A 15,209-nucleotide genomic window follows, 5' to 3' on the forward strand; every position below is an offset into this window, starting at 1 on the left:
ACTCCAGCCTGGGCGACACAGCAAGACTCCGTCTCAAAAAGAAAAAAAAAAACAAATAAACAAACAAACAAAAAGTGTCATCAGTTAATTAAGATATAGAACAGTTCCATCTAATTCACAAAATACCAGTATTTTCCTGAGAATTTAACTTGAGAAGCCCTAGTTTAGTAGAAAACTTGGGAAGGAATGGTAAAAAAAAAAGATGCAACAGCCTTGGCGTTTGCCATGCAGGCAGAGATTATCACTGATTCTCCATTTTAATCATGCCGTTCTGTTTTTTCTCAATTTGTCAGGCTTTTAGAAGGAAGGTGTTTTCTTCTTTCTTCATGACTGATCATTTTTTAAAATTTTAGATTGCGTAAGAGCCAGTGGATATTCCTTCCAGTATAACACAGTCCCCAGCCCTCAGTGGTGTGGCAATCCTGTGAATCTGGCAAAGAGGATACCTAATTAGAGTTATTTTGTCCCAAGGATCACTTCTTCCTAGGGCCAGAAAACAGACTTGGCTAAGAGGGAAATTCAACTCGGGCTTCGACCGAATCTCCCGGATGTTATCCTCAATCCTCTGCTCCAATCAGAATACAACAACTTCATTTCCCGAAGGCTGCCAGCTTCCTGGGAAGGGTTTTCCTACCAGTGTAAATACACCCTGTGTGCTTCCATTTCTTAAAGACCTGCTTCGCAGCTGTGTGCCAGGCTCTGCTCTTAGACTTCCACTTAATCAAGTCTTTGGAAATGTGCCCTTTTTTCCTGACTGTAAACGAGCACACTCAGGAGCTGCTGGCCAAAAAGGTGAGCTGCACAAGAAATCAAGTCAAAACCAAACCAAACCAAAAGGGCATCTCTCAATTCTCTTTCTTGGTATGGGTGAACTCACCTCCCCACATGCAACCCCTCTGTAGACACAGTCATATAGAGGGGTCCTCTGGATTCTGACTTCCAGAGCATGCAGGGAAATAGGGAAAAGGTGAGAAAAGGAACACTCAGCCGCTGAACAGAGGGCTGGAAAACTACTTATTTTTCTGCATGGCAGCGAGGCAGTGAATCAAGACAGCCCCACCTGCCACCCCTGCAGGATGTAGGCGGCGATGGCTGCTAAAGGCAGGAGACCTCTGGAAGTGGAGATTCCCTGGAGAGGGTTTTCCCCTCCAAACACAAAGCACTTATTAAATATGCACACGCTGTGTGACAAGCTGAGTTCTCAGCACCCCAGTGATGCCGGTTATAATCGTACTATCTGCCAAAAACTGGGGCAACCCATCCAAATTTAAAGACAACTAAGCCTCCACGTCTTTTGAGAGGAAGCTCAAGCTATGGAAGTGACTTGAAGTGAAGTTTATGCTGTCAGCAAAGGATTACCAGACCTGTTTTCCACCTGCCATGAAAAGAGCCACTCACTGGCTTAAGCTGAGGCCTGGATCTAGGGGAACTCTCAATGAAGCAAATATGCCCCTTGACTTCAGAGCTGTAAAAGCATGAACTAAAACTTAGTTGTATGACAGTTTCTGCACTGAGGCAGTCAATCGGAGTTCAAACAAACAGCGAGTGGACACCAATTCTAAAGCAAACCACAGAACCACAGGTGTTGAGATCTGGAAGGTATTTAGAAGGGTGCCTAGTCTCATCTAATCTAACATTCCTAATATTAAAGACAATGACGGCTGGATAAATTTGTTTCCCTTGGTCTACAGAACTCATACCCTCACATCCACCCATGGAAAGAATGTCTTTTTTTTTTTTTTTTTGAGATGGAGTCTTGCTCTGTCTCCCAGGCTGGAGTGCAGTGGCGTGAAATCGGCTCACCACAAACTCTGCCTCCTGCGTTCAAGCAATTCTCCTGCCTCAAGCAATTCTCTCCTCCCAAGTTGCTGGGATACAGGCATGCACCACCATGACTGGCTAATTTTTGTATTTTTAGTAAAGACAGGATTTTTGCCATGTTGGCCAGGCTGGTCTCGAACCTGACCTCAGCTGATCTGCCCACCTCGGCCTCCCAAAGCACTAGGATTACAGGCTTGAGCCACCGCACCTGCCCACAATGTCCCATTAAGATCCACACTGCATGGCCGGGGTGGGAGGGTACGGTGGTGATCACATGACCAGTGAAAGCCAGGTTTTGAAAATAGAAAATGACCTTCATTTCCAAGTTCAGAGACACATTCAATCCCCTAGACCAGAGGTCACCAAGAATCCCTACACTGGGTTTATACTATTCTAGCTCCTCTCTCCCTTTCTAAATTGAAGTCGGCAAAAACGAAGGCACCCCCAGAGGAACACAATCCTTGCTGCCGTGACATGCTTTGGCTGGGGTTTTACTCTATTCCCTTATTCATAAGAACCTCAGGGCCATTTCTCTGGACCCCATGCTGAGTGATAACATTTCTATAGGGGCCAGAAAAGCCCCTCTGAGCTCCTGCCCAGCTCTGCCTTCACCAGGGGACTGGAGGGACAAGGGGCAGGAAAGACGGTTACTATCATCCACTCACACGCCCAAGGCTGCTGGCTTGCATGCACTACTAGGCCTCTGCTTGGGGAATGGGAATGCAAACAACTCTCAGCATCTCTCTAGCAAGAAAAAGACGACCTCGGCCTTGAGACGTTACCAAAGCTGTCTACCGGCCCATGTGGTTTTCACCAGCTCTGATCATGCCAGGTGAGGCAATAATATGTATAATGCTGCCATGGAAAGAACAGTGTGGTGTGCAGGGCTGTGTCTGTGATCCAAGTTCCTGGCCTCTGAAAGCTAGATTGGTAAGGAACTTTATCCTGACCGGCTTTTCATAAGCTCAACATACAGGCCTCCATTTTTTCTTGCATAGTCTCTGATAAACAGGATGATGGAAAGAGGCCTTAAAATTGGGGACCATATGTTAAGATTTCGATAATAAAATTACTGAGATGTCTTTTCTCATGGATTTCTGGTCCCCAGAGTCCTGCCCATTTAAATGTTTTTCTCTTAATGGAAAAGTAGAAATCTTCCCAAGTGAGATGTTCGATTTCCAGAGACAAAGAGAGCTGGGGGAGCAGTTTGCGGTTCTGTGCTTTCCGGAGTCACAGGCTTCTAAATAAAGACAACCTGGCTTATCAGTTACTCCTGACTCTGCTAGGGAGTGGAACGTAACAAGGACAAGGCTCCATTTGGCTAAAATAAAAATAAAATAAAATAAAAAAAAAGCATAAACAGGCTGCAGGTGCACCAAATCAAGATGAAGGCCAACAAGCGTTTCTGACAGGGAAATTCTTTAAGACACATCCTTAATACCATAACACACGGAGAACAACTTCTGCCCTCTAACTTCAGAAAGTCCTCCAACACCAACCTCATCTAATACAGCAGACACCATGGATTAAAAGAGAATACTTACGGTACCATGGGATATGGTCAGAAAACCATTTTTAACTGAACATTTCCTTTTCTGCCACACTTTTCGGATCCTTGTGGATAAGTGGGAGAAACAATAAGAGTTTAGACATTTTGGACACATGAGATAACGAACGTACATTTGAACTCTAGCAACACCCCCTTACGTACCCATCACTCTTCTTGTAGAGGCTGCCGTTCCGCTCGGTCCCATGTTCCTTGTTTCCCTGAGGCTGATGTAAGCTATAAGCTGTGCTCTGACGAATTTGGGAGTCCTAAAAAATGGTGAAGAGTGTGTTTTTAATCTTGTCCAGGTCCCAATTTTTAGAAAAGCAGTACACAAAGGAAACTTATGCCTAATAAGTGTTTTTTTGTTTTTTTTTTTTTTAACAAAAACAACAACAACAAAAATTGGAGAAATTTCCCCTTCTCAACACAGCAAAAAAGGGACATCAGATTCTGCTCTAGGAACTGATAAATGCCATCTATCAGACTGGAGAAGGAAATGTCAGGAAACCAATATTCCCAAACTGGCTGAAGGAATGAGCCCTGGAAGTTTCCAGGTTTTATTTCATTACGAGCCTTAACCCCCTGACAATGACATGAGGCTCCCACTATGGCCACAGTAGCCCTCGAGGAGGGAGGTGATGCAGTGAGTGGAAAGGCAGGGGTTTCCAAGGAAAACAACAAAACCAGCTTTCTGTCCCTTACTACAGAACCATCACATAAGCTCTCTGCCTCAGTTTCCTTCTTGGGCAATAAGAAAAGAATACCCAGTAAGGCCAATAAACAGTAAGGACTCCGTAGGATCACACATGTGAACATCAACAAGTACTGCACAAATCTTCACTTCCTCACCCCATCAATCTTGAGTAAGGGGGGTCTGACCCTGACCAAGGGGAGCTTAATCACAGGTAAACCATCCACATGGTCAGCTGAGAATCTGATTGAATCTACCACAATTGGGAAATTCCAGCCTATCAGCTTCTTAGGGTAAGTGAGGACTAGCAATGAACACCCAGGGCCCAAGTCCAGGGTCTGGCATCCAACAGGTGGCTCAACTGGTGTTTAACAAATGATATCAGGCTGGGCGCAGTGGCTCATGCCTGTAATCCCAACACTTGGGGAGACCAAGGTGGGCGGATGGCTTGAGCCCAGGAGCTCAAGACCAGCTTAGGCAACATAGCAAGACCTCGTTTCTACAAAAAATACAAAAATTAGCTAGGCATGGTGGCAGGCGCTGGTAGTCCCTGGTACGTGGGAGGCTGAAGCAGGAGGACTGCTTGAGCCTGGGAGATAGAGGTTGCAATGAGTCATGATAGCACCACTGCACTCCAACCTCAGTGACAGAGCAAGACCTTGTCTCAAAAAAACAAAACCCAAACAAAACAAACAGTAGCAGACACTCTGAGCTGAGAGTAGGAGAGGCCACCAGTGCCAGTGCAGGAAATTCTATTTCCCTGAGACTTAAAGGAAACGAGATGGGAGCACGATGTCAACAAAGCGGTCACAGGTCAACCAAGAAAGGGCCGAGGGCTGCTCGTAGGTGTTTAACGAGAACCCCTATCCAGTTCATTCCATAATGGGAGAAACAGGGACACAATGAAAATAAGTGGTTTGCTCCAGGTGCAGAGCTCCTTAAAGCAAGAGCAGAGAGTGGAATGGAATCCTGCCTTCCACTTTGAGGCTCCTTCCATTACACCATCTTCTCTCCCCAGAGAACATCTTCAGAGTCTAGGTCCACTCTCATCAATGCCACTGAGCAGCTCACCATCCTTGGAGAACGAAGCACATCCCCAAACGATGAAAGAACTAACACAGGAAAATCAGTGTGATGGAAGCTGAGAACAAGAGCACTCAAGAACGGAAGAGTCAAAGGGAGAAAAAGCACAGGAAAAAGCGAGTTTTAAACATGAAGGCAAGAACTGGCAGAGTATCAGGGTAGGATCTTCAAGGCAAAGTGGATAGTACACAGAAGACACAGGGAGGCCACATGGTCAGCACCCAGGGAAGCTGGACAAATATTGCATCTCAGGCAGTAAGGCCCGGGGGTGGACAAGACGGGCTGGAGTCAGAGTTTCGACTGCATCTCAAGGCACAGGCAGCCTCTGGGATTTCTGACAGTTTGAAAAAAGATTCTGAAGCACAAACCTTTTTAATTTTAATGAAGTCCCATTTACCTACTGTTTCATTTGTCACTTGTACTGTAAGGGTGCTATCTAAGAAACTACTGCCTAATCCAAGATCTTGAAGATTTATAAATCTCTTCCAAGAGGTTTATAGTCTCAGCTCTCATTCAGCTCTTTGACTCATTTTGAGTTAATTTTGATTATGGTGTAAGGTAAGGGACCAAGTTCCTTCTTTGCTTGTGGCTATCCAGCTGCCCCAGCACAATTTGTTGAAAAGACTACTCTTTCTCCATTGTCTTGGCACCCTTGTTGAAAATAAATCATCTCTAAATGTAAGGATTTATTTCTGGACTCTCAGTTCTATTTCATTGGTCTATATGTCTCTCCTTATGCCAGTACCACACTGTCTTGATTATTATAGCTTTGTGGTAAGTTCTGAAATCGGGAAATGTGAATCCTCCAACTTTATTCTTCTTTTTCTAGATTGTTTCAGCGATTCTGGGTCCCTTGCGTTTCCACATGAACTTCAGGATCAGTTTGTCAATTTCTGCACAAAGGCAGCTGGGATTTCTGATGGGGACTGCACTGAATGTGTAGATCAATTAGGGGAGTACTGTTATCTTCACAATAAGTCTTCCAACCCATGCACATGAGTGTCTAGCATTGACTTTTTAAACTCTGCCAAAAAAGAAAAACCAAAAAACTCCACGTGAGCAATCAGTAACGTGCGGAGGCACTCTCCATTACTGAACTGACAACCAACCCTGAAACAAGCAGAGCCCAGGAGGGGAGAAATGAACTCATTTCCACAGAAAGTTCACACAGCACTCAAGCCTCTGGATAAACTAGGGCACACGCATTCATGGGATGAGGATGGTCCCAGCTTCTGCATTCTCTCAGAAGGGCGGAACATCGGCACCAAAATTTAGAGCAAATCCAGCTTTCAACATTGCTGAGAACAACGCTGTGGAAGGAATGTGGAGAAATACTGCTCACCTGTACAGCGTCTCTGTGAAAGACTAAAAATAAACCTGTCAGGAGACTCAGCTGCACAACCAAGAAATACGTCTATTGATTTGGGGAGAAAAAAAGCCCTGCACAAAGTTAAGTGATGAAATCATGTGACAACACCGCTAACACTGTTCGTGCCACACATATTAATCAGAGTGATTTTCAGGTCTCACGAACAGGATAAGGGACATTCTTCTCAACAGAATCAGACCCTATGCCAGAAGGTGACAAAGAAATCACCCTGTTTTATTCTTTTCTTTAGGCCAATTAAAGCATGCAGGCAAATCTGAATTAAGCTGGTCTATAAAACTTCACATTTGTAAAAAAGGGGAATATAATCTGTTTAACATAAAATTGAAACTGTTTTAGCGTGAATTACTTTAGCATCCTCTAGGTGACTCCCAGGCCACCCAGTAACAATAGCCTTTGTTAGCCTGTACAAAACGCCTGACCAGGTGAAGGCCTGACAGAGAAAACTGGCCCTTTCACATGAGCAAGGTTTTGATTTTTAGAATACTATTCAAGGGAAAAGAATCTCTCCTTCTGGAGAGAAGAATAACATAACAAGTAAGAGATTCCAGGGGGGTCCATGTTGCCCCAATTCCTGGAGACTCCAATGTACTCTCCACTTTCCTGAGAGAGAGGAAGACAAGCTAAACTCGACTGAAAAAGCCTCAACGTGCAGGGACTATTTGTGCGCCTGAGTATGCAGGGTTAAGTGGGCACTTGGTGGAACCTCAAAAGGCTTTCATGAAATTCTATCAGGGTCTAATATCCTCTGTCCTGTGACACCCAGACAAGTTCTCAGAGCTCAGGCTTCATCCTTGATCTTAACTTTTCTGTGGTCCTATGAAGTATTAGCCATTGGGTCTGGCCAACATAGAATCTGCCCAGATGACCCGTAGAATCCTTGAGCTGTCTAAGACTCTAGGATAGCTTAAAAACTGACATTTTGCCCACTTCTCAGAAAGTCAGTGTCCAGACAATTCCTGTGATTGACAAGCTTGTCGAGGAGTCATTTCTGGAAGCTTAAAATTTCTCTGCCCAGGAGGGCTGTGATGTCCAATTCATTCCCCATCTTCTGAAGATACGACAGGTGTGTCCACCCACATGGGCACAACTGGGAGCTGGAGGCCTTGCTGAGCCAAGCACTGAGCCATGGTCTAAGAACAGTGCTTTCAAATATCGTTACCGCCTATTCTCTATTATTTCCGCATTATTTAAGGGTAATTTTTAAAAGACTCCGGAGAACCAGTTTGACATGGAATAGATCAGGGTCAAATCCTGGCTCTGATGCCACTGTGTGAGCCCAGCAAGGGCACTTATCCTGTCCCTCTCACAGAATAAAGTTGCAGACATGGCTGGCTGGGCGCAGTAGCTCACGCCTGTAATCCCAGCACTTTGGGAGGTGGAGGCAGGCGGATCACGAGGTCAGGAGCTCGAGACCAGCCTGGCCAACATGGTGAAACCCCGTCTCTACTAAAACTACAAAAATTAGCCGGGCGTGGTGGCGCGTGTCTGTAATCCCAGCTAATTGGGAGGCTGAGGCAGAAGAATCACTTGAACCCAGTGTAGGCAGAGGTTACAGTGAGCCAAGATCGCATCACTGCACTCCAGCCTAGAGGACAGAGAGAGGGCGACTGTCTCAAATAAACAAACAAAAAGTTGCAGACATGGGCAAACATTGCCTACCCTGTAAAGTGGCTTGTAAGGATCGTTGGCCACACTTGTAAAGTGCCTGGAAAACCTGAAAAGTGAGGTAAACAGGAAATGCCCTGCAACGGACAGGAACAGGTCCCTCCTTCCCTAGAGTGAGGGGACCGTGGAATGTGACGCAGGCTGGACACAGAGAGGTGGGTGAGAGGCAGGTGAGGCTGGAAGGCCTGGGTCAGGAGTAAGGGGAGGGGCCTAGAGCTGGGTATGACAGCACCTGGAGTCAGATAGGGAGGAGGGAAGAGGGGCAACAGCCACGAAGACATGGGGCCAGAGGATGGACCAACAAGAAGGCTAATGGATATGTCACACACGACAACAGCAGCAGTATCCATTCCTGTTGAACCTCTAAGAGCGTGACACCATGAGGGAAGGGAATTTGGTCACTACGGTATCTTTACCTAGGATACCGTAGTGCTCAGTATTTATTGAATGAACTATTAAGATAGTTTATTAATATTTATTAAGATTATTAATAAATAATTTTATTATTATTAAGATAATATGGTAAGTGCTCTACAGAAATGATCTCTTAGATCTCCTGAAAATTCTGAGGCTGGCTGTATTATTCCTATTTGACAGACAGGGAGACCACGACATGGACAAGTCCAGGACAGGGCAGGGTAGGAAGTGGGAGACCCAGGATTCAAATGCCAAGATCCATGCTCTTCTGCTCTTCTAGACAGCTCCCCAGGCAACCCCGTCCTAGTCAGAAGCTGTCCTCTCCACCAGCCTCACGTGCTGGGACTCTGCTAACTCCTGCCTCGCCCCCAGTTTTTTGTTTATGTTTTGGAGATGGGGTCGTGCTCTGTTGCCCAGGCTGGAGTGCAGCAGTGTGATCTTGGCTCACTGCAACCTCCACCTCCCAGGCTCAAGGGATCCTCTCACCTCAGCCTCCCAGGTAGCTGGGACTACACGTGCATGTCACCACAACTGGCCAATTTTTTGACTTTTTGTAGAGATGGACTCTCACTATGTTGGCCAGGATGGTCTTGAACTCCTGGACTCAAGCAATCCACCTGCCTTGGCTTCCCAAAGTGCTGGGACTATAGCTGTGAGCCACCATGCCTGGCCTGCTAACTCCTAATCATCCTTCTAAGCCCCATCCCAGGTATCACAGCCTCTGGGAAGTCATCCCTGATGGCACCTGCCCAGCCCACACTGGGCAGACACTGCTTCCTGAAGCTGATGTCCACGAATGCTCTCATCACAATTGCTTCTCTGTCCCCACCCCCAGAGCATGAGACCCTGAAGAGGTGATAACTGGATCCATCTTGTTCTGTTGTGTTTGTGGAGTGCTGGCTTAGAGTAACAGTGGAAGAAAGGGTAGCTGGATGTGTGAATCAACAAACGAGTCCTCCACTGAGGGTGACGTGGAGGCCAGAGCCAGGCTATCCAGCAGCTTGGCAGGAGAGGCAGGCAGGTGGCCCCTGGCAGAGATCTCTGTGATGAAGGCCAGATTTGGGCATGTAAGATACGCAAACCCAGAGGCAGAAGAAAATTATGGCTGTGGTGGACCTTGGCTGCCTGCGTGGCACAAACTGTTCTATCACATCCTACTAGACAGGATGCTCGAAAAAGAGGGAGCAAGAGAGAGAGAGAGAGAGACAGAGACAGAGACAGACAGAGAGAGATAGACAGACAGAGACAGACACAGAGAGAGATATCAACCATACTTGAGATCTGCAGAGTGGAAAACCACGGTGGTTTCAGCACTCAGACCTGTGAGACCATGCCCCAGAGCCTGATCCTCCCCGTAGAAACACACAAGTATGGGTTCTCCACATCAAACAGCAGAGAGAGCCTGCACACAAGTGATGAGGCTTTGGGACTCCACCAGCACCCCAACAAGGTCCATCCTGGCAGAACGCCATTGGATGGACGACATGGGATGGGGAAGGCAGGAGGCAAGGCTGACGGGGAAAGAGCTCAACCAAAGATGAGCAGTGCCAACGAGTTTAATTGTGTAGATAGGATCTTCTCCAAAAATCAAACACTATGGTACATAGGTCAATCCTCATTGTATAATATTGCACTACGGGTGGTCACTGCACAATTTTTCAACTTTTCTCCAAGTATGAAAACCTTCACAAAGAAAAATAATGGAAATACCGAAGAGTAGTATTCTCCTTACAGAGAGCAGAAAATATCAAGAACAAAACATGAATGGCCAGTGATTGGGAGGTGTGAGTTCACCGGGACCAGAACGGCACAGGCTTCACACTAAAACAAAGCTGCCGGGTCACAAAGAAACAGCAGCCCGAAGCTACCACACTGGAATGGCCACTCTTCATTCCTTCAATAACTGATGCTTGGGATTTACAGGAAGAGAATGAGGAGCACTGGCTTCCACCAACCATCAAGGCAGTTTCTTTGGGGCACGTTACTTAATTTCTATGAACTGTTATTACACAGGTAGGGTTAGAATTTTTGTAACACTGAATAAAAATCCTCTTAACACCTTCAGTTGTCTAAGTCACAGAAGAAAATCCAACCAAAGGGAATGACAGCCTAAACAATAATGACCAAATGATCAATTCTTATTGCAAATTTGAGGTATACAAAATGGAACCCCCATCACAAAAATCATTTTACAACGGAAAATTTAGCATTTTCACATCTGCTTATTACTTGCAACTGTGTTCAAAGATTGTCCAACTTGCTGAATGCCATCACCTAAAAGCAACGCAGAGCATGATACACAGAAAACACAACACGCCCACAACTAGGAGACTGTTGAGTTAGGTCTTGACAAGGAGCCAACTGGGCAGACAGCCAAAGAATAGTAAAGGAGGTTCATTTGATCCCTCTGCAATCAGGGGCAGATGGGCTGGTTAACAAAAAACAACAAACTATAAAGAACTTCTGGTCTGTGCTGGTAAATTTGTTATTACTTTCCTGCAAAGCTGTAAATAACCAGCTCTCTCACAACAGCCCGTTTTCCCAAACCTCCTAATTCTGCACAGCCAAAGCAAACACAGCCTTTGCACTGTACCCAGAGGGCTATTTGGCCCCAGCAGCTGCTCTGCCTTATTTTAAACCTGAGCTTTGCTTCATGGGTTGGATCCTCCTTCTTAGACAAAGGCAGTTCTCGATCATTTCCAACGGTGCGCTGGGGAGCAGCCACCTTGGACGGCATTCTGGCTCCCGCCCTCGCACTATCTCTCCTCCTCGTTACCACTAGCCCACTATTTTCTCCTTACGCCAAGTTTTCTTTTTTCTTTTTTTGCTTATCGGGAATATCAAAGCATCAGGGCCTACATTCTCTAGACTAGGAGGAAGTCATCGTGTTGTAGGTCATTTCTAGCACTAAATATAACCTTGCTCTGCCAATGTCTCACTTAGTTGACCCATGTTTACCAAAATCCTACTAAATGAGCGCTGTGGCACTACAGTGCGATGGAAGAATGGCTCAGAAGTCAGGGTGGCATCCTCAGGCTGCTCGAGGTCTGGCTGGAGAAAAGGCATCTGTGCACTTAACGCACAGCCAGCACTCAAAAAGAGGAGTAGTGATTCAAATGGGGCTTTTAAACAGGATGTGCTCTGTGAACTCAGATCACTGTGGGCTGGGGTGATCAGAGGCAGCACTCCAGAGGTGGGGCTTCAGAGGGACTAGAAAGACGTGTAGAATTCAGCCACTCAGGGGAGAGAAAGGGAGGGAGGGAGGCAGAGAAAAGGAGGGAGGGAGAGAAAGGGAGGGAGGGAGGGAGGGAGGGACCTGCTTCATCTTCACAAAGGAACAGCAGCAAAAGTGTAAACTGTAAGCCCAGAAAATGTCCACTTCCCCAATATTTATGCAAACTCTTCAGCCTTTAATAAAGTCTACAACAATGAAAGGTGAGGGGTTAAAATAAAAAATGCTACTAGCCATCAATATATAAAAGGAATATATATATATGTTCATGAATAAAACATGCAAAGTTCTGCAATTTATTAAAATACTGAACTACTTACTCTCCTAGACTTCGGTCACAAAAGGTAAATGCATTTGGGAGAAAAACAACAATATTCAGTTATAGTACAAGAACTTACAATAAAATAGAGCTCACCAAACTGCCAACAGGGAACTTTATGCTGTCAAGTAGTTTAGCAATTTCTCTAAAATCACTAGATATATGTTTAGATACATTCCTTTTATTAACAAGGAAATGGATTTATACTAAATTCACATTATGATACCCACATTGTAGTGAAAATATAGTAAAATTATCTTTAAAACTTACTTTTTAATGGCTTTTTAAAAACAAGTCCCCACAACACAAACTGTCCCTGCTGACGTGTTAGCACACAGAGACATCATTACAGAAAGAGGGGAAGTAAGAGAACTAAGGATTTCTGCCTGTCATGATGGAGGCAGCTGTAAGAAAAGCTCATGCCTCATATTTTATAGAACACAACCTCAGGGCTGGCAGAGCCCCAGCTGGTCTCCTGCTACGCGCCTAGGCCCAAAGGGGCAGAGTCCACGTATGTCAGGGTAGGGAAATGACAGAGGGCCAGGTATAGGATAAATAGCACAAATGACACATGGTCTCCGTGACGAAGCCACTGAGAGCTCCTTATCTAGCAACTGACAGAGCACAGGGTTTATACACCGCCATTAAGGCCATGCATGTAGTAAATGCTTCCTCCTGAAATAAATATATTTTAAAAGATGGTTTTATAGAACTAAATTGCAAGAATACATTAAATGTTTTACTGCTGCCTGACACAGCCTGAGTGAACTGTGAGCTCCTAGAAGACATGAACTTCATGTTCTTCAGGCCCAAAGCCTCCAAGAATGGGGTGAAAACTGCAATCTTTCGAAATTAAATCCCCTCACCTCTTTCTGTTCAACCTGCAATGCGGATTTCAAAATATCTCGAAGCTGTATCAACTGCCTTCTTTCTTCATCCTGGGCCTGTTTGATCTTTAAAAACACACACACACAACAGAACGAATCAGAAAATTAAGACTGAGGTACAGTGAAACGCTGGTGCTCATGGGGCCATTTCCACACAACGCAACAACTGCCTCCCTCGCTGGTCAAACCTTCCCTCCCACCAAGACAGAGGACAGGCGTGGGAACGCCACACTCCACGTGGGCGGCTCAGAATGAAAACACAGGATTACACAGAAGCGACACTTAGATGAAAATGCCTGTTGCATCAAGACGGTTTTAAACCACAGTGGGAGGGAAGCTACTCACCGTGTGAAGATCCGTAGACAGCGTTTCAATGGAAGGTTTGAGGCTTTCCACGGCTTTGAGTCCATCCTGAAAAAAACTAGCAGGAAAAAGAAGAAACAGAGATGACACTTCACAAAGGAAAAAATAATTTTGTCAGATGGATTAAAAAACTTCTTTAAAGTGACTGAAGTCATTATGTAACTCCTGGGGGAAAAGACTGTATGAACAGAACCTTAAAATATCAGGCAAACCAAGAATAAAATGACATTCAAAATTAGCAGGAGCGAACAGAAAAGGAATTGCAATAAGCTTAGGTATTTGAGATTTTTCTCGACCCATATAAAATGAGGCCTTGATTTTCAGTTTATAACAGGGAGAGGGTTCTGCATCTGAAGCCAGAAAGGCCATGCGGCGCAAGTAGAAGACACTAAAGAATGTGCCGCAACAGGCGACCGCGACATGGAAAAGAGAAGGAATGCAGAGGCCGGGTGCGGTGGCTCATGCCTATAATCCCAGGGTGAGGCACTTGAGGATGCCAAGGCGGGATGATCACTAGAGACCAGGAGTTCCAGACCAGCTGGCCAACATAGCAAAACCCCTAAAAATACTCTATTAAAAATACAAAAAAAAAAAAATACAAAAAGCTACTACTCGGGAGGCTGAGGCACAAGAACTGCTTGAACCCGGGAGGTGGAGGTTGCAGTGAGCTGAGATCACGCCACTGCATTCTGGCCTGGCGACAGAGTGAGACTGTCTCTCAAAAAGAAAAAAAAAAGGAGACAGAGAGAGAGAGAAATAATGCAGAAAAGAACGAAGCAGCTTTGATGGCCACACTGTATCTGCGGGGTAGGAAACCGTGGGTAGAGAACTTGAGATCAAATATCAACAGGAATTTTTTATTTTAAGGCTGAGAACTCAATGCTGTGAGGTCACCTATAACAAGTGATTCAGGAAATACAACAGAGGCTGGACAAGTTTTTCTGCTGGAGCCATGGGCTGGTGTTCAGCGCTGCCTCTGGAGGGTGCTGTGTGTAACCCTTTTGAGAGGAATGTGAGCTAAGGAGAAAGTTCTAACCTGTAATGAAGCCTGATGCGGCCCCAGCCTGCAGCTCCAGCCTCAACCCACACCATTCCACCCCCTTTATTCACTCGGTTCCAGACACACCGGCCTTTTCTCCCTTCCTCCGTGACCCCCAGGTTCTCCTGCCCCTGGCCCTCGGCCTTCTGTTTCTTCCCTCTAAAGGCTTCTCCTAACGTGTGTCTGCTTCACCTGGCTGATTCCCACTCATTCTTCAAGTTTTAGGTTAAACATCCCCAGTTAGTGAGGCCTTCCATAATCCCCTACAAGTTATTCCCCTGTAAGAGGCCTTCTTATACTTTCTCAGAGCATTTTGTATTTTGCTTCAAAACGCTTGCTGTAACTGCAATTATGTATTCATTAGTGTGATTGTTTAAAGCAGAATTCCCTCATTAGATCTGAAGTTCCAGGAGGCACAAAGTACCCGCAAAATTTGGTGTATTTCAAGCACATGCCATTTATTGAATGAATAAATAACTTAATGAAGGATGGACTGTCACCAACTTTAGCCAGTTTATTGGATACCAAGGAGACTATCTTTAAAAAGTGATCTGGGTTTCACATATGTCATGTGAGGTGATGTTTACTTCTTTTAAACTCAGCAGTAGCTCTATGGGTGTTTCCCAGACCAAATGTGTCACACACAGAAGGCGCCGTGAAAACACTGCAGCATGGCCTTTAATGCAGCAACTCCAAGGAGGAAGGAGAGGGACACACAGGCTGTGGGGCATGAACTCTGACCAGTGTTTATTC

The 15,209-nt window shown here is 45.5% G+C and overlaps 1 protein-coding gene across 9 annotated transcripts in view; it reads right to left on the reverse strand.

Annotated features, from left to right (window-relative positions):
- ASAP2 (ArfGAP with SH3 domain, ankyrin repeat and PH domain 2) overlaps window positions 1-15,209 on the reverse strand; it is a 198,753-nt gene that overhangs the window by 57,533 nt on the left and 126,011 nt on the right. For all 9 annotated transcript variants that reach the window (XM_054474437.1, XM_054474424.1, XM_054474433.2 and 6 more), the window contains 4 exons: window positions 13,400-13,475; window positions 13,034-13,120; window positions 3,533-3,636; window positions 3,366-3,435 (listed from right to left, as the gene is read on the reverse strand). In XM_054474437.1, the coding sequence (XP_054330412.1) occupies window positions 3,366-3,435; window positions 3,533-3,636; window positions 13,034-13,120; window positions 13,400-13,475 (337 nt within the window). The remainder of the gene's footprint in view (window positions 1-3,365; window positions 3,436-3,532; window positions 3,637-13,033; window positions 13,121-13,399; window positions 13,476-15,209) is intronic.

Source organism: Pongo pygmaeus, chromosome 12 (assembly GCF_028885625.2).
Source record: "Pongo pygmaeus isolate AG05252 chromosome 12, NHGRI_mPonPyg2-v2.0_pri, whole genome shotgun sequence".
NCBI classification, from domain to species: Eukaryota; Metazoa; Chordata; class Mammalia; order Primates; family Hominidae; genus Pongo; species Pongo pygmaeus.